We start from the raw sequence: 20,398 nt of genomic DNA on the forward strand, positions 1-20,398 counted from the left end.
AATTTCCCAGTTTCAGTAATTGTATAAGATGTTATCAGGGAAAGCTAAATGAAGGGAATATGGGAACTCTTTCTGCATACTATTTTTGCAATTTTCTTATAAGTCTAAAATTATTTCAAAACAGCTTCAAAACTGAAGGTAAAATAAAGACATTTTCAAACAAAAGCTGGAGAACAGCAGATCTGTACCATAAAAAATATGTTTAAAAAAATTCTTCAAGTTGAAGGAAAATAATTCCCAGATGGAATCCAAAAACTATTCAAAGGAATGGAGAGTGCTGGAAATGTAAATATATAGGTGAGCATACAAGACAAATACACTCATTTTTCAGCTTCTTTATATAAGATAATTGACTCTTCAAAGCAAAAATAATAATGATGTATTGTGGGGTTTATAACACAGAAATATAATATATGATAACACCATAAAGTATAAACATGGAAATAGAGGTATACTGTTGTGAAGCAACATATATTTTACTTGAAGTATGTAACACTTAAAGGTAAATGTGATAAGTTAAAGATGCATTGTAAATCCTAGATTCTAAGGCTAAGACAAAAACTAAAACGTTTTTAAAAGAAGCATGGCTAGTAAACCTAAAGAGGAGATAAAATAAAACACTAAAAATGATCAATTAGGGGCGCCTGGGTGTCTCAATCGGTTAAGAATCTGATTCTTGATTTGGGCTCAAGTCATGATCTCACAATTCATGGGTTTGAGCCACATGTCAGGCTCTGTGCTGACAGTGTGGAGCCTGCGGGTGATTCTCTCTTTCCCTCTCTCTCTCTTTCTCAAAAACAAGTAAACAAACAAACAAAAATGCTCAATTAATCCAAATATATAGGATAAACCATAAAGAAATTGTAAGATAGTATACTTGAGTCCAACAATATTGATTGCAAATGTACATTAAATGTAAGTGGGCCAAGCACACAAATTAAAAGGCAGAGATTATCAAACTGGATAAAAGACCATAACCCAACTATATGATGTCAACAAGAAGCAATCTTTAAAAATGCAAATAGATAAAAGTAAAAGAATAGTAAAATGATATACCCGGCAAATACTAAGCCAGGAGGTGCTATATGAATATCAGAAAGACTAGATTTCAGGACAAGAAAAGTTACCTTCAATTGAAGTCAAATCATCAAGCTAACAACAGCTTCAAACTACATGAAACAAAATGGACATAACTAAAAGGAAAAATAGGCAATCCACAATGAGATTTGGAAATTTCAGCATACCCTCTCAGTAACTGACCGAATAAGTAGGTGGTAAATTAGTAAGGAATATATGAACAGTACCAAGTACCAATTTGACTTAGCACCAACACCTCCAGAATACATATTATTTTCAAGTACATATGAAATATTCATCAAGATAAACAATATATGGGCCATAAGACAACTTTCAACAAGTTTAAAGGCACAAAGATAATACTGAATATATTCTCTGATGTCAACAAAATTAAATTCGAAATCAGTGACAAAGGATACTTGGACAATTCCAAAATTATTTATAAATTAAACAACCCATTTCTAAATAATCCACAGGTTAAAGAAATCTCAAGGGGCATTAGACAACATTTTTAACTAAATGGTAATGAAAATGTGATATACAAAAATTTCTGAAATATATCTAAAGCGGTGCTTAGAGAGAAATTTATTGATTTAATGTTTAAAAATCAGTGAACTTGGGGCACCTGGGTGATTCAGTCAGTTAAGCATCTGACTCTTGATCTCAGCTCAAGTCTTGATCTCAGGGTTGTGAGTTCGAGCCTTGCACTGGGCTCCACACTCAGCGTGGAGCCTACTTAAATAAATAAATAAATAAATAAATAAATAAATAAATAAAATGCTTTAAAAATCAGTAAACTTAGGGGCACCTGAGTGGCTCAGTGGGTTGAACATCCAACTTTGGCTCAGGTCACGATCTCACAGCTCACAAGTTTGAGCCGTGCATCAGGCTCTCTGCTGTCAGCATGGAACCTGCTTTGGATCCTCTGTCCCTCTCTCTCTCTCGAAATAAATAAACTTAAAAACAAAAATCAGGGAACTTAAGTTCCTCCTTAAAAGATAGAGGGGGAGTGGGGCACCTGGGTGGCTCAGTCGGTTGAGTGTCCAACTCTTGGTTTTGGCTCAGGTCATGATCTCACGGCTCGTGAGTTTGAGTCCCACATCAGGCTCACTGCTGTCAGCCTGTCAGTGAAGAGCCTGTTTCGGATCCTCTGTCCCCCTCTCTCTGTCCCTCCCCGACTTGTGCTCTCAAAAATAAATAAAACATTTATAAAATAAATAAATAAAAATAAATAAAAAGTTAAAGAAAAGTAAATCCAAAAAAAGTAGAAATCAATGATATAGAAAATGGACAAACAATAGAGAAAAATAATGAAATCACAAGTTGGTTCTTTGAAAAGATCAACAAAATTAATAAAACTTTATGGGGCGCCTGGGTGGCGCAGTCGGTTAAGCGTCCGACTTCAGCCAGGTCACGATCTCGCGGTCTGTGGGTTTGAGCCCCGCGTCGGGCTCTGGGCTGATGGCTCAGAGCCTGGAGCCTGTTTCCGATTCTGTGTCTCCCTCTCTCTCTGCCCCTCCCCCGTTCATGCTCTGTCTCTCTCTGTCCCAAAAATAAATAAACGCTGAAAAAAAAATAAAAAAAAAAATTAATAAAACTTTAGCTAGGCTGATATGAAAAGAAAGAAAGAAAATAAGAAAAGGGGAGGGGAGGGGAGGGGAGGGGAGTGGAAGGGAAGGGAAGGGAAGGGAGAAAGAAAAAGAAAACACAAATTACCAATATGGACAATGAACGGGCGAGATCACCACATATCTCACAGACATTAAAAAATAAGGAATACTATTTTTCAAAACTTTTGTCAATAAATTTGACAAATTAGATAAAATGGACTAATTCCTTGAAAGAAACAAGTTACCTATATGTATTAAAAAACTAATTCATAATTTAAAATGTTTCCAGAAAGAAAGCTCCATGCCCAAATACTTTCAATAGTGTATTCTACCAAGCATTTAAGAAAGAAATAATACCAATCTTATACAAAATTTTCAAAACAGTAAAGGAAGAAATATTTACCAACTCATTTAATGAGGATTGCCTGGGGTACCTGGGTAGCTCAATCGGTTAAGCATCTGACTCTTGATTTCGGCTCAGGTCAGTTTTGTGAGTTTGAGCCCCACGTCATGGCTCTGTGCTGACAGCACAGAGTCTGCTTTGGGTTCTGTCTCCCTCTCTCTCTGCCCCTCCCCCATTCATGCTCTGTCTCTGTCTCAAAAATAAATATAAACATTAAAAAAAAAATTTTTAATGTGAATTGGTGGCTCATCATATTACCAAAATAAAGAGAAAAATCAATCATCTTAATAGATACAGAAAAGCATTTGACAATATTAAGCACCCATTCATGATGAAAAACTTCTGTAAACTATAAAAGACACATTCCTCAACCTGATAAAGGGCGTCTACGAACAACATATAGCTAATATCACATGTAACAGTGAAAAGCTGTATGTTTTCCCCCTAAGATTGGGAACAAGGCAAAAAAGTCCACTCTAATTACTTCTAATTCAGTGATGTACTGGAGATCCTAGCCCAGTGCAGTATAATAAGAAAAATAAATAAAGAAATGAAAAGCATATAAGATTTAGAAGGGAGGAAACAAAAAATATTAATTCACCAGTGAATTAATTGTATACATAGAAAATCCAAACAAATCTACAAAAAAAAGAACTTGTAGAACTAGAACTAATAAGGGAATTGAGCAAGGTCATATGATACAAGTTCAAAATTAAAAAGTCAACTGGGTATCTATATACTAGCAACAAACAATAGAAAAATGAAATTCAAAAAATACCATTTATAATAGCATAAAAAAAAAAACATTCTTAGGGATAAAGTTAGCAAAATATGTGCAAGGCCTGTACTGAAAACTATAAAAACACTGCTGGGATAAATTAAGGAAGACATAAATAAATACAAATGAAAGTCAAGGATTAGATGAGTTGACACTGTTAAGATGTCCACGGCCTCCAAACTGATCTGTAGAGACCGTGCAATCACAATCAAAGCCCGAGGTGGCTTCTTCGTAGAAATGGGCAAACTGGTTACAAAAGTGAGGTGGACATGCAATGGTCCTGCGGTAACCAAAACAATCGTGAAGATACACGAAGTGGGAAGACTTGCGCTACCCGATTTCCAGACTGACTCTACCGCTATAGTAACCAAGATAAAGCGTGGTATCAGCATAAGAGCAAACATACGGATGAGTGGCACAAAACAGACTCCAGAAACAGACCAAACACAGACGGTCAATTGGTTTTCAACAAGGTTGCCAAGGTAATTCAGTGAGGGAAACAATCATCAGTGCAGCAAAAGGCACTGGAAAAACTGAATATCCCTATGGAAGAAAGGAAACTTTCAACACTGGTCTTGTGCCATATATAGAAACGGAGTTGAAATGAATCATAAATCTAAGTGTAAACCCTAAAACTAACACACTTCTGGAAAAAAAACAAAGTATAAAATCTTCCCAACATTTAGTTGGGCAAAGATGCCTTAGAGATCACACAGAAGTGGAAACGATAAAAGAAAAAAATTTTAAGTTCAACTTCACCCAGATTAAAAACCTGTGCTCTTCAAAAGACAGAGTTAAAACATGAAAATTTGAGGTTAAGGTTTTGAAAAGTTAAAAGGGAGAAAATATTCACAATAGACATAGAAAAGACTTGTACACAGAATATATAAAGAACCTACAACTTAAAAATAAAATGCCCATAGAAATAAGCAAAATTTTAAATGTACACTTAACAAAAGAAGATACTCAAATGACCACAAAGCATGTGAAAGATGCTCAACGTTTGGTCATCAGGGAGGTGTAAAAATTTTTTTTTAACGTTTATTTATTTTTGAGACAGAGAGAGACAGAGCATGAACAGGGGAGGGGCAGAGAGAGAGGGAGACACAGAATCTGAAACAGGCTCCAGGCTCTGAGCTGTCAGCACAGAGCCCGATGTGGGGCTCGAACTCACAGACTGTGAGATCATGACCCGAGCCGAAGTCGGACGCTTAACCGACTGAGCCACCCAGGCGCCCCAGGGAGGTGTAAATTAAAACCATAAAGAGATACAACTACACGTCCCCAAGAATGTCTAAAATTCAAAAGACTAACAGTACCAAGTCTTGCCAATGATAGAACTCTCACACACTGCTGGTGAGGGTGTACAACCACTTTGGAAAACACTTTGGCAAGTTCTTGTAAGTCACACATACAGATACCATAGGATCCAGAAATTCCACTCGTTAGGTACAACCCAAGAGAAATGAAAATATACATCCACAAAATGATTTGTATGTGATCAATCATGGCGGTTTTCATATAAAATCCCAAACTGGAAATAACCCAAATGCCCCCTCAATTGGTGGTTGGATAAGCAAATTGTGGTATATTGATACAATGGAGTACTACTTGCCAATAAAAATACAAACTGCTGATATACACAACAAACATGGGTGAATCTCAAAAACATAATTCTGAAAGAAACAAAAAGACTCGAAGAAGTATATATATATGTGTATATATATATATATATATGTGTGTATATATATATATACATATATATATATGATTCTATTTATATGAATTTCTTGAACACGCAAAATTAATCTATAATGAGAATGCAGATCAGCGGCTGCCTGGGCTGGAAGAGTTGAGGGAATGGATTGCAAAGAGGCACAGAGGAATTTTTGGGGTTGATGGAAAAGTATCTGATTTTGAAAGCACAGTTGGTAGGTATCTCATTTAAATTCACAGAATAGGGGCGCCTGGGTGGCTTAGTCGGTTAAGTGTTGGACTTCAGCTCAGGTCATGATCTCATGGCTCTTGAATTCAAGCCCTGCTTCAGGCTCTGTGCTGACAGCTCGGAGTCTGGAGCCTGCTTTGGATTCTATGGCTCCCTCTCTCTCTCTCTCTGCCCCTCCCCTGCTTGCACTCTTTCTCTGTCTCTCAAAAATGAATAAACACTTTAAAAAATGTTTTTAACCCAAAGAATAGTTAAACACAGAGTTGTAGAAATGGGACAGACACATATTCCACACAGGGACAAAAACGTGAACACAGCCACGGAAGTGGGAAATTGAGGGGTGAGTATGGGGAATAGCTGAGCATTTATTTTTTTTAATTAACTTTATGGAAGCATAATTTACAAGCAATAAAATGTACTCATTTTAAGTTAATAACTGGATGAATTTTAAGAAATGTGTAAACCCATGTGACGAACATCCCATAGACAGCTTCCTTTCAAAAATTACCACTTCAAACTTTTTTTGTGCTTACGAAATCATAATTTTATTACAAGCTTTATGATTTAATATTAAAACCAAAAAAACATGTAGGCAATAAAATAGATTATAAAAAACATAGGCCTTGAAATCAGCTCTAGGTTTAAATCCCTGTCTCCAGCAGGTCACTTTGCCTATCAAAGCCTCAGCTTCCTTATCCACAAAATGGGATTAATAATACAACCAACTTCCCAAGATCACCATGAGGATTAAAAGAAATAATGGTAACCTTCTGGAACAATGCCTGGAGCACACGGTAGGACCAATAAACGGTATCAGCCTTATCACAATGAGATAGGCATCTGTCGCATGTTACTCTCAGAGGTATGGTATGGACCATGGGACCCACTGGCAAGGGCTTTGAAATGGTCCTAAATGAAAACTGGCGATCTTGAATTCAGCTTCCCTACTGGTACTCTTTCACAATCAGTGGTGAAGGCTGCAAAGTATTTTGTGCCCAAACATTTTGCTTTGATATGGAATGGGTGATTTGAAAATTGACACTGGAGCAGATTTAAAGCAGAGAACACTTAAAGGGTCCCCTCCCCAAACCCCCCAGTGTGTCAGACCTACTTCCCTAGCCTTGAAACAGAGTCTGACCTCCCACATTTCATACTACAGGATGCTGGGGAGACCACGCTCCAGATTCACCCGGTCCCAATCTGCTTGTGGTCTCAGCCACCTGCTCCAGCTCTGGCTTCTTGGCTTTCCAAACACCGACTCCAAGACCCGGCTCCCAATATCTGCCTCAGGCCAGTCTCCTCAGGTCAAGACCCACTTCTTCAGTTTACCTACCTGTCACCCTGCCCATTCAACTCTCCAAGCTCCTTGATTGCTGCCGACACCCACTGTGTACTGCTGTGACACCCCCTCGGCTAGTCGCAGCTTCCTGGGGACCCCCCGCCCCAGCTCCCAGCACACAGGACCCAGGACCCGGCTCCCGGGACACAATTGCAAACATGACATAATTCAAGGGTCGTGGGGACAGAGCGCCATCTACCTGAGCCACAAAGAGCTGGAACTCGTCAGGCAGAATCCATGAGCGAGGGTAGAAGTTGTACTCCTCAGGAAAGAGATTCTGCATGATTCTCACGGCTCTGCTCAGAGTAATTTTACGCACCATCTCCGTCATGCCTGGGGAGAAGAGAAGCTGTGAGGTTTGAACAGCAGTGGGCCACTAGCTATAAAACAGCCATTATTGGGGACTTTTAAAACCACCCACCCGACGTATTCCCTGTCTCAGACAGGATAAAAAAAGGTATGAGCTGTTCCCCACAGTGGTGACTCATGGTTTGGAAAGACCCACCAAATTAATGAAAAACTTGAGGCAGTAGACAGATATTTTTTTTTCTCTTATAAAAATGAAGCATCAATTTGAAGGAATGAGTTTCCACCTAGTCTATTATTCCATTCTTTGCCAGCCCCCTAGATAACGGATAAAGAGAAGCATTTATATCTCGCACTTAAAACTTCAGATCCTCCTTAATTTGGGGCCACCATACACACTCCTGGGACTGCTTCTATCTTATACCCTCGAGAACATTGCCTGGTGGACTCTGCCTACCTTACGAGAAGCTTAATTAAATTGCTTTGTTTTAATCTTTCATGAGTGTTAAAGGTATGAAGTAAAAGAATATGTAGCTTTCAGCACAAAATCTGTCTCCTTGAAATGAGGACACAAAGTGGAAAGGATATCATAGCATAATTTATAGTTTAGGGGGAAAAAATGGAATCTGTAGGAGTTCTTCAGTTATAAGTACTTCACTAACAGTTGATCAGACCTCATTAATTTGCCCAGAGGGGATTCAAATGTCTCACTTATAAAACAGTTTAAAAGATGGCGGATTTTTTTTTTTTTTTCTCGTAATGTCTTCAGGAACTCTGACAAGAGAAGACACAGAGTCTATTCCTTAGCGAATGTTAAGCAAATAGGCAGAAATTCTTTCAAATTTTAGCAGGCTTATCTCTCGAGGCAAATATCACCACTGAAAATGGAGACTAAAAATGGCCTTCACCCTCAAAGAGGCTACACAGTTCCATCACTGACGCTGGAAATTTGTTTAGCAAAAGTTATTTTTAACAGAAAGCACACAGTTCCACGTCAGTTTGGCATGTCCGAATTATCACACATTTCAAGTGGGCACAATCAGAATGAATGAGATTTCTCTAAATTCCCACGTTCAGGAAGTGAAGGGTGAACATCTGAGAATGAAGGTTTTAATAACCCGCTTCTTGCTTCCCTCAGCATATTAAAAAGAGCAATAAATCTGAAGATCGCAGATTCAAGATGTCAATGCACAGCTTCTTGGCTCTTGTTTCGAAGGAGATAGAGAAGGATTAAACAAGATATAAAGGAGCTTAAAAGGCACTAATAAACTGTGCCCTGATGTGAACTCTTCGATATTAAACAAAACTCACTGAGGATACTGTTCCGAGCTTCCCGAGAAATAAGTATGAGCCTAGAAAACTACAGCTGTCTCCTTTCAGTCCCCTGTGAAGTTAGAATTTTTGAGTTAGAAACACTGGAGCCAAACACAAAGTGCACAAAACAAAAATCTCAACACTTTTTGGAGCTTTTTTCTTTTCTTTGACAATACCGGGTGACCAATCTAGACGAAAACCCTTCGTAACTAACTGTGATACGGCACCTTACACCAGGTAGATGAAGCCTCCTGGCCAGTGTTGTGCTACTTGCTACCCTTTAATGGCCTTGTGACAGGAGGAGGTTCTCTTTCAGAAACCCCTGAGCAGATCGGATGGACTCACACAACACAGACAGAATTGCTGTGAGCACAGAAGCGTGGTTTGAATGCTCTAGAAAAGTTTTATGAAAATCAATGTCCAGCAAACTGAGTACGTATCCTTTTGAAATCTGCAAGGGCTGCTTCTACAATGTGGATCTTAAGTCCCCACGTGAGCTGACGGGTCTGCCACCAAGCTTGCTTTTGCGCCAGCCTCCAGGTAGTTCTCTACTGAAAACAGCCAACTTGGAAGCACCCTACAGGCCAGTGGCTGCTTTTCCCGGACACTTCCGACCCACAGGCTATGGACGGCTCACCCCCTCCTCTGCCTAAATGCCTGTCTCTAGAAGGCACCAGCGTAGACCTCCCTCAATCCTTACCGCCAAACCCGTTGTTCCTCCACATATCTAGGCTGTGCTCCCTCCCGGTGCTATCAGGGAAAGCGTCCCCAACCCCCCACTACACCCCATGCGGAAGCTGCTGGTGTCTGGGCTTCCGGTGGTGGCTCAGAGACAGATGTGGGGAGTGTCATCTTCTCTCAGTGAGATGCTGACCGGAGTAGCTGGGTTTTTAGCTGAGCCAGAGCACACGTTCCCAGAGTAAACATGTGAAAAGAGCGGTCATTGCCAGGCTCTGCTGGCTCTAGACTCCACCTCCCTTCTCCAAGCAGCTGTGGCAAGTGACCCCTCCCTGTGACCCCCTGCCCTAGGCTCTGAGACACATTCTAACCTGAGATGGAAGTTCTAGGTCTAACCCTCAGCTCCCCTCCTTCCCCCCCACCCCCACCAAATTGGGAACAAGGCAATCTTTGACCTTGACTTTGTACGCCAATTAGATAAGGAGGATTTCAACTTTCTCCATTGCTTTGTCCCCAGATTTCGGTAACCTGTCTTTTGCTCCTGGCGCCTTTGCAATGCCTTTGCTTTGTTCCCTCCAGAGTTCCTCCTCTGTTCCTCCCAAAACTACCCAGCAAGGGCGAGTGTCCTCCTGCCTGTGACTTTAGCCCTGTGCCCGCCCTCTGGATGCCTATTTACAGGTTCTTTTGAGGCTGACTGCCTACCTGGGTCTCTCAACGAGGTCTACCTCCAGATGTCCCTTGTAGGATTTCCCCTCTCACTTGGGTAGAGTTTCCCACGCCAAGAACTTGCCTCCTGCTACTCTTGGGTTCTCCTCTCTGCCACACTGGAGTCTCAGGGCCTGGTAGGTCTTATCCCCTGTGAAGCTGCACAACAGTAAAACAGACTGATCCTTAGGCTTGCCCACACAGACCTATTATTTAACCCAATTAAAAACAAAGACAAAAACAAAAACAAAACCTAAGCTGTGTCGGGAGCACTATTCAATCCCAATATCATCGATAACAATAATTCTTGGCAAAAACACATTACAGTCACCCAACAACAAAGAAATGCTTTCAGATCCATCCTTCTCTCTCTGTTCCCATTGCCACCGATAAGTTCATCACTGGCCTGGACGCTGCAGCGGCCTCTTAGCTCTACCCTGTTTCCTTGCTCAGCCCTTCCACCCGCCTCCCATGCGATGCATCCCTCTGGCTGGCCTTTCTAAAATGCAAGCTGATCCTTGTCACTCTCTGGCTTAACAATTTTTCAGTGGTTCCCCATGACCTTCAGACTGTAAGAATGCTATCCTCTGGTTCCTGCCTGTCACCTGTCCACTGCTGCTATCACATTTGACCTTTTCTGACCATCACGGGCCACCCGCCCTTCACTGAATGAGCAGCCTGGTCTAAACATCCTACGTCTTTGCACCAACTCTGCTCCCTCGTTTTGCAGGGAGGTCAGACCCATCCACCCCTGGAGGCTCAGTTCACATGGCAATTCCCTTCTCCAGGGTCTGTCCCCCAAGCAGATCTCAATTAGGTCACATGCCCTCATTCCAAACTCCCATGGCATCCCAGGATTCCTCTGTTTAGCACTTATTTTGTGTTTGACTTCTCTCCCTACATGCTTTTCTCCTTGTTTTTATATTCCCAGCACAGCCCAGTGCTTGGCAGTCAGGTGCCCCCATAGCTTTCTCCCTGGGACCCTCTCCCTCTCTGACAGAAAGTCCCCCCTCACGGCGGACTCTCAGGAGACATCTGCCATGTGAGGCCATGCGTCTCAGACCTTGAAACTCAGCAAACAACTGTTGCTTATAAGCTGAGAATTGTCAGTTTGGGACTTTCTTAAAGCCAAGGACATATCTAAATCAGATTATTTTTTATAGAAGGTCTTAATTCATCATTTAAGACACAATAACACTTCTTGAAGGACCTCGCCCATAGAAAAGTGGCTAAAATCGAATGTGTTGACACAAACAAAATAAATCACTCCCATATGCATCCCCAAAGGTTTCCAGTTTATTTGGCATGTGACACACTGACAGTTGCTGGCCACGTCCAGTAGAACTTACTCTACGTGATACACAATGCATAGAAGATGCATTGTTACAGTAACGGGATACATCAGAGACAGAAGATAAGTCTGGACACAAACTAGAGCCACAGGACAGACCCTTCTGGAATCATGGCATAGCTGAGAATTGCTGTCTGCCATAGTGCAGAGGGTGTGGCCACACTGCCTCTGTGCCTAGAGGTTCGAGAGCCTGCTTTATCATTAGAACTAATTAACTGCTGTTGGTAAAGTGGAAAATTATACGTTCCAATCGCTGGCACATGGAATATGGGATGGAGCTAACTTGCTTGTTTGGAATGAATATTCTTGTATCACCTTTAATGAAACTAGTCCGTTGAGGGTACTTTTCTCTCATCTGTGTTCCAAAAGTAAAGCCAGAGCCATGACTTCTTTCCTACTCTCAGCTGTGAGACGAGGCATGAACAAATAGGGGGAAATGTAAATGAAGCCTCGTTTGATGATTCATGTCTTAAGAACTCTGTCTTCATTCAGAGGACTGTTCTCTTCCAAATTACGTCCCTTCAATATCCCAGTAAGTCCTCTGAGCGGCATCAAAAAGTCACCTTTTATGAGCAGGAAGACAGAGAAAATAATAGCGATCCCATTAAACTGTGTGGAAGAACCCTGGCTACCAGAATCGTTCTTGTTCTCCAACATAACCCTCCCTCCTCCTCTAACCTTGGGTTAATTTTCTAGCTCTGTTTCCCTGGAAACCAATAAAGGTAGAAAGTTAGCTGTGTTACTAGACAACAGAGCATATGGTTAAAATGATCCCTGGCTGGCAAATTGCATAAATACCTGGTAGGCAGCCGTAGCTCCAGGCTTTCCTGATGTAATGATTCTTGTAACTTAACGCGACCCTGCTGGGGACCCTGGAAGCCATGCTTTAGAGTAGCTACATGGGATACGGCTCTTAGGGGGTCTCTGAGCCGAGACAGACCCGTGTTCACTGATGTAGGTCTTGTCCCCTTAAACCTGAGCTTTCACTCGAGGGGTGAGACAAGCCCCTGGCACCCTTGCAGAGACACCACTGGAGAGAAATGCCTGACACTGACTGGCTGGCAAGCTGTGTTTCCTGCCCTATATCCTTCGAGGCGAATCTGAGCGATGTGAGGCCCATGGGAGTCTGCATGCTGAATTGAAACCCCCTAGTAGAAGTGGCATAACTCGCCAGTGTACAATGTATGGCTACTGGGTTTTCTGAGAGGTGTTTTCTTAAAGACATGGCATAGGACATGCCAAAGAAAATGAATTATCTTCTTTAAAGTAAATTTTCAGCCCACCATGGGGCTCGAATTCCCGAATTCCTGACCTTGAGATCAGGAGTCATATGCTCTACGGACTGAGCCAGGCAAGTGCCCCAGGAAAAGAGTAAATTGATTCTCCCTTTTAAAAATTAGCATAAATGATACCACGCTAAGAGAAAACACCTTGTATTCAGGCAACCACACTCTGGCTGCAACCATACAAAAATGATACAAAAATATGGTTAAGGTTTGGGAGGAAATATAGAAGTACTCACATTGCGGTTTTGTTAAATGAGGGATGGGATTGAGGGTGATGCTATTTTTTTTTTAATTCTTTATTACTGTATTACAGTATGGTTTGTGCATATTGAGTTAAAATTTCTGAATACATGACACAGACCCTTTGGCTGAGATCACCCTCAGCTTAACCCAATGTTCCTCCCTCGCTGAGCACACCCACTCCCTTAACCACCCTCCTCACTTAGCCATTAAAAATAATGAATAGCAATCAATAGCAGAAGAGGGTGGGAGAGCTTAAAAATAAAATGGAAAGGCAACTGGATGGCTGGGAGTGGAGTGAGGGGGTGTCTTAAAGTGTTGACTCTGACATTTTCCTGGCACAAGTCTCCCTTACAGGAAAGCGCACTGGGATAATGTCCCCAGGTAAAAGGCAGGCACTGTCTCTGCCTGTCGTTCCCAACACGGACACCGGTGTATTTGGTTTTAAAAATGATACCTCCAATTATGATACCTGAAGACAATAGAAGCTGCTAACGCCATTTCTGTGACCTATTCCTAGGATTTCAGTACTTCTGTTTTTTGCAAATAATTAAAGTGGTCTATTGCTTTTCATTTAGAGAATATAGTCCCCTCATTACACCCTCATATTATAACCCAGAAGGTGAAGATCGTGTTCTTCCACTAGTGAAATTAGATCAGAAAATCCCATCTTTTTGTTTTTGAGCCTCAGTCTTTAACTCTTGGTGGGAAACTCCACACCCGAAAAACAAATAACCCAGTGAAGAAATGGGCAGAAAACATGAATAGACACTTCTCTAAAGAAGACATCCGGATGGCCAACAGGCACATGAAAAGATGCTCAACGTCGCTCCTCATCAGGGAAATACAAATCAAAACCACACTCAGATATCACCTCACGCCAGTCAGAGTGGCCAAAATGAACAAATCAGGAGACTATAGATGCTGGAGAGGATGTGGAGAAACGGGAACCCTCTTGCACTGTTGGTGGGAATGCAAATTGGTGCAGCCACTCTGGAAAACAGTGTGGAGGTTCCTCAGAAAATTAAAAATAGACCTACCCTATGACCCAGCAATAGCACTGCTAGGAATTTACCCAAGGGATACAGGAGCACTGATGCATAGGGGCACTTGTACCCCAATGTTTATAGCAGCGCTCTCAACAATAGCCAAATTATGGGAAAAGCCTAAATGTCCATCAACTGATGAATGGATAAAAAAAATTGTGGTTTATATACACAATGGAGTACTATGTGGCAATGAGAAAGAATGAAATATGGCCCCATTTTCCACATGGATGGAACTGGAGAGTGTGATGCTAAGTGAAATAAGCCATACAGAGAAAGACAGATACCATATGGTTTCACTCTTATGTGGATCCTGAGAAACTTAACAGAAACCCATGGGAGAGGGGAAGGAAAAAAAAAAAAAAGAGGTTAGAGAGGGAGAGAGCCAAAGCATAAGAGACTCTTAAAAACTGAGACCAAACTGAGGGTTGATGGGGGGTGGGAGGGAGGGGGGGGTGGGTGATGGGTATTGAGGAGGGCACCTTTTGGGATGAGCACTGGGTGTTGTATGGAAATCAATTTGACAATAAACTTCATATATTGAAAAAATAAATAAATAAACTCTTGGTGGGTTAAATCCTGAGTACCTCTGCCTTAGCCTCCCTCCCGAGGTAAGGGCACTGTGGCAGTGCGGCCACGAGTCCCAATTAGGAGTCCTTGAGTTTGAGCTCAAAATGCTGTCATGTTCTTGTAGAAGAGGGCACCCTGACGCTCAGCCTAGAAACATTTTTCAACGTCAACAATAACAGCAGATACCTGGAAACTTGTTCACTTGGCCGGAGAATATGTCATTGTCATGAAATGAAACTCCATGCCAGTAGATGTCACAAGGCAAGCGTCGGCCAAATGGGAACTAGAAGACAGAGGGGGGAAAAAAGTGACTATTAACAAGAACTAGAGGAGCAGCTACTATCGAGAGTGTCTATTACGTACACATTCCCGGAGACCTGGACATATCACATGATTTAATCCTCAAATTAGCACGTGAAGTAAATGATATCCTTTCTCATTTTATAAGTGAAGAAATGGTTTCAGACAGGTTAAGGAACTTGCTGGAGGTCACACCCAGTGAGGGGTGGAGTTCTGATTCTATGTGGCAGATACAGTACTCATGGTTTTATAAGTACCCTTTCATTTTGATCCTCGTAACTACCCTAGAAAGAATGATTCCCATTTTACTGGTGAGAAAATGGAGGATGGGGGGCACCTGGGTGGCTCAGTCGGTTAAGCTTCCGACTTCAGCTCGGGTCACGATCTCGCGGTCCATGAGTTCGAGCCCCGTGTCGGGCTCTGGGCTGATGGCTCAGAGCCTGGAGCCTGCTTCCGATTCTGTGTCTCCCTCTTTCTCTGCCCCTCCCCCGTTCATGCTCTGTCTCTCTCTGTCTCAAAAATAAATGAAACGTTAAAAAAAAAATTAAAAAAAAATGGAGGATGAGAAAGGTATTGAATATGCCTAATGTAACATAGAGCTGGGAAGGAGAGGAATCAGGATTTGAATCCAGGTCTATCTGAATCCCAAGCCATACTTCTCTTTCTCTGAAAATTGCAACTCTCAAGTCAGTCCCCGCCCCCCCCCCCCCCAAATGAGCTTGTACTCTCTTGCTCGTGCTCTCTCACTCATTCTCTCTCCCTGTTCTCCCCCATGTGTCAATCACTCACACACACACACACACACACACACAGAGTCTGTGAAGCAGGATGTATCCCCCAGCGCCTCAATAAAGACTTCAATAAAGACTTTTTGAATGAATAAATGAACAAACCCAGGAATGGTCGTCTGATTCAAGGTGAGATAACCAGATTCTCTCTTCCAGGAATTTGGAAATCAGACATGCCAGGCAGCCACCCCTGCTGGCTCTCGAACTGGAAAAGATAAAAAGCCGGAGCCGGGCAGCTGTGCTTAGCTGTGAGCACAAAGAAGCAAAGGCAGCCAGGCTGCTGAGAGAGAAGAAAGGAGCAGGTGCAGAGAGAAAAGTGAAGGTAAGGCCATGTGGCCCTAGTGACAGACTGACTGACCTTAGCTCCCAGGGCTTCTAGATCCTAGGTGCAGACCCTCCTCAACCTGGCTGTCTCCCCTGTCCTTGGATCCTGTAAGACAGCCTTATATCCTTAGAATCTATCCCTTCTTTGCACACGCTATAGGGTTTCCTAATTAGCAGCCAGAAATCCCGCAGTGAGACAGAAAGGCCTGCTCTTTCCACTACATCCTGCTGCCTCTCAAAGTTATCAACAAGTTCTACATTTACAGAATTCATTTTTAAAATCTGTAACTCAGATGACCCTTGTTAAAAAGGGAAAAAAGTGAGGACGTGTCAATTCATGCTTATTAAAGATCCAGATGAAGAGAGATGCCAACACGTTAAATGCAACACTTGATATTCCCATCGTAAGACTATAGCTAATCAGGGTTTTTATCTGCTCCAAGTTAAGAGAGTTAGGTTCCAATGGGAGAACATAGCATCACCAATGAAATGGTGGTGGCTTGATGTTTTCCAACTATTCCAAATTAAAATGAAGGCAAACAGACTCAAGCCCTTTAAATCATTCACATAATTTCAAAGCTGTGCCAAAGTAAGGCATATGTTACATACTCTATTAGCATGAACAACTTTCATCTATAATTTATAGCATTTTGCTTGTTTTCATTGCATCCAATGGACTGAAGTTATTAATTCAGTAGTCATAAATACAAAAAGATGCAACATATGTTATTTTCTTCCAGCTGTTAAGTGCTAACAGAGAGAAGGGGAAAATAACTTAACCAGGGGAGTTTCTCGAAAAAGCAAACTATCAAGCAAAGTTTACTAAGATCCAAGTGGCTGTGCTGCCTGCAGTGTGGGACTGACACCTGCTCCATGTCAGCCGACAGCCCATGACTCCTTATCACCTTGACAGCCACCCTTCAATCCTTGCCAACCTCATGAATCCCAAATCAACACTCCTTGCAGCAATGCCTTTAGCTCATTCAGTTTTGAGAAACTGTTTTTTTTAATCCATTCATTCAACAATGACTATGTGCCAGACATTGTTCTAGGTGCTGAGAACACAGAGGAACTCAATTTTAAATAGGTCCCAGGACTTTCAAAATCCCACCTCTTTTTAAGATCTTTTTAAAAACTATTTACACAGCTTACATCATACTCAGTGTTGAAAGACTGAAAGCTTTTTCTCTAAGATCAGGAATGAGACAAGGATGCCCACTTTTGCCACTTTTATTCAACATAGTATCACAAGTTCTAGCCAGAGCAAAAGGCAAGAAGAAGAAATGAAGCATCCAAATTGGAAAGGAAGAAGTAAAATGATCTTTTTGCAGATGACATGATCTTCTATGTAGAAAACCCTAAAGATTATACACACACACACACACACACACACACACACACACACACACAGAGAGAGAGAAATAATAGATGAATTCAGCAAAGTTGAAGGATACAAAATCAATACATAAAAATCCGTTTTTTCTATATATTAACCATGAGTGATCCAAAAAGAAAATTAAGAAAACAATTACATTTATAATAGCATCAAAAAGAATAAAATACTTAGGAATTAGCTTAACCAAGGAGGCAAAGCCTTGTATGCCAAACACTACAAAATGTTGCTGAAAGAAATTAAAGAAGAAATACATAAGTAGAAAGACATCCCATGTTCACGAATTAGAAGACTTTATATTGTTAAGACTTTATATTGTCAATACTACCCAAAGCAATGTACAAATTCAATGCGATCTCTACCAAAACCCAAATGACTTTTTTTCCCTTGCAGAAATAGAACAATCTATCATAAAATTCATGTGGAATCTCAAGGGACCCCAAATAACCAAAACAATCTTAAGAAGGAAGAACGTGTTGGACGTATCACAATTCCTGACGCCAAAACTTAACAACAAAGCTATAGATATCAAAACAGCACATAAAACAACGAGATACAGTAAGATACCACTGTACAACTATTAGAATGGCCAAAATCCAAAATACTGACAACACCAAATGCTGGCAAGGATGTGGGGCAATGGGAACTCTCACTCATTACTGATGGGAATGCAAAATTGATACAGCTACTTGGAAGAGATTTTACAGTTTCTTAAAAAAGTAAACATACTCTTACATATGATTCAGTAATTATGCTCCTTGGCATTTACCCAAATGAGTTGAAAAATTATGTCCAGGAAAAAAATCTACACATGAATGTTTACAGCAGTTTTATTAATAATTGCCAAACCTTGGAAGCAACCAAGATGTCCTTCAGTAGGTAAATGGGTTAGATAAACTGTGGTGCATCCAGATAATGGAATATTATTCAGTGCTAAAAAAAGATAATGACCTATTAAGCCAAGAAAAGACATGGAGGGATCTCAAATGCATATTTCTAAGTGAATGACGCCCATTTGAAAAGGCTAACTGCTGTATGATTCCAAGTATATGACATTCTGAAAAAGGCAAAACTACAGAGCCAGTAAAAAGATCAGTGGTTGTGTGGATTAGGAGGGAGGAAGGCATGAACAGGTGGAGCACAGAGGATTTTTAGGGTAGTGATACTACTCCACATAATACCATAATAGTGGATACATATCATGATTCATTGTCCAAACCCACAGAATATACACCACCAAGAGTAATAAGCTTTACTATAAACTATGGACTTTTGGTGATAATGTGCCAATGTATGTCCATCAGTTGCAACAAATGTACCATTCTGGCATGAGATTTTGATAGCTGGGGAGGCTATGCATATGTAGGATCAGTGAACATATGTGAAACCTCTGTTCCTTCTGCTCAATTTTGTAGTGAACCAAAAAACCAAAGTAAAAACCAGTATGGTACTGGCATAAAGACAAACATATAGACTAAGGGGACAGGATACAGAACCCAGAAATCAACCCTGATATATATGGTCAAATTATTTTTGACAAGGATGACAAGACTATTTGGTGGGGAAAGGACATTCTGTTCAACAACTGGTGCTGGGAAAACTGGATATCCACATGCATAAAGAATGAAGTTGGACCCTTACCTTACACCATAAAAAGAAATCACTCAAAATGGGTCAAAGGCCTAATCATAAGAGCTAAAACCATAAAACTCTTACAAGAAAATATAGGGAATAAGCTTTATGATATTTAATTTGATAAGGATTTCTTGGATATGACACTAAAGCATAGGTAACAAGAGAAAAATAAATAAATTGAACTTTGTTGAAATTAAAACGTTTTTGCATCAAAGGACACTTGTCCACAGAATGAAAGGACGGCCCATGGAATAGGGGAAAATATTTGAAAGTCATGTATCCGATAAGGCATGTATCAGATATGTATCTGAATATATTTAAACATATTTTAAATACGTATATAAGAATATGTTTTGAAACTTTCACAACTTAAGAACAACAAAAACAATTAAAAAGTGGGAAAAGGACTTGAATAGACATTTCTCCAAAGAAGACATACAGATGGCGAATAAGCACATGAAAAGATGCTCAACATCACTAATCATTAGGAAAATGCAAATCAAGACCACAATGAGATACAACTTCACACTCATCAGGATGGCTGCATCAAAAATAATAAAACGGAAATAAGTGCTGATAAGGATGTAGAGAAATTGGAACCCTTAGGCACTGGGAATGTAAAAACCTGCTGTGGAAAATGAAACTGTCACATGACCCAGCAATTCTACTTCTGAGCATTTACCCGAAAGAACTGAAATCGGGTACTTGAACAGATATTGACATACAAACGCTCAGCATTATTCAAAGTAGCCAAGGTGGAAATGGTCCATGTGTCCATCAACTGTCTATCAACCGATAAACAAAATAGAATACATTCATACACTGTAAACTTACTCAGTCTTAAGAAGGAATGAAATTTTGGCACCTGGTGCAACATGGATGAAACCCTGAAGACATTATGCCAAGTGAAATAAACCACTTACATGAGGTAGTTAGAGTAGTCAAATTCAGAGAGACAGAAAGTAAAACAGTGGTTTCTAAGGGCTAGGGAGAGGGGAAAATGGAGTATTATTTGTTTAATGGGTACAGAACTTCAGTTTGGGGAGATGAAAAATGTTCTAGAGTTGATAGTTGCACAACAGTGTAAATGTATTTAATGCTACTTAAAAATGGTTAAGATAAATTTTGTTGGGTACATTTCACCACAATAAAATAACAATAAAAAAAAAAAAACTGTCTCCTTATGCCCCCTGAGGGTAAGGGGCCATTTGTGGCTCTACTCTGAGCTCTCTATAGCCTGGAATGCTATGTGGCTTTTCATGGGGCAGTTGGAATTGGCCCTTGTTTCTCAGTTCCCCCACTCCCCATTT

The 20,398-nt window shown here is 40.8% G+C and overlaps 1 protein-coding gene across 14 annotated transcripts in view; it reads right to left on the reverse strand.

Moving 5' to 3' along the window:
• TTLL11 (tubulin tyrosine ligase like 11) overlaps positions 1-20,398 on the reverse strand; it is a 245,516-nt gene that overhangs the window by 178,380 nt on the left and 46,738 nt on the right. For 13 of the 14 annotated variants that reach the window (XM_045469126.1, XM_045469127.1, XM_045469135.1 and 10 more), the window contains exons 2-3: positions 14,835-14,931; positions 7,352-7,485 (exon numbers count right to left, since the gene is read on the reverse strand). The exons of the other annotated variant lie outside the window; for it this stretch is intronic. In XM_045469126.1, the coding sequence (XP_045325082.1) occupies positions 7,352-7,485; positions 14,835-14,931 (231 nt within the window). The remainder of the gene's footprint in view (positions 1-7,351; positions 7,486-14,834; positions 14,932-20,398) is intronic. 14 annotated transcript variants of the gene reach the window in all.

This window comes from Leopardus geoffroyi, chromosome D4 (assembly GCF_018350155.1).
Source record: "Leopardus geoffroyi isolate Oge1 chromosome D4, O.geoffroyi_Oge1_pat1.0, whole genome shotgun sequence".
Taxonomy (NCBI): domain Eukaryota; kingdom Metazoa; phylum Chordata; class Mammalia; order Carnivora; family Felidae; genus Leopardus; species Leopardus geoffroyi.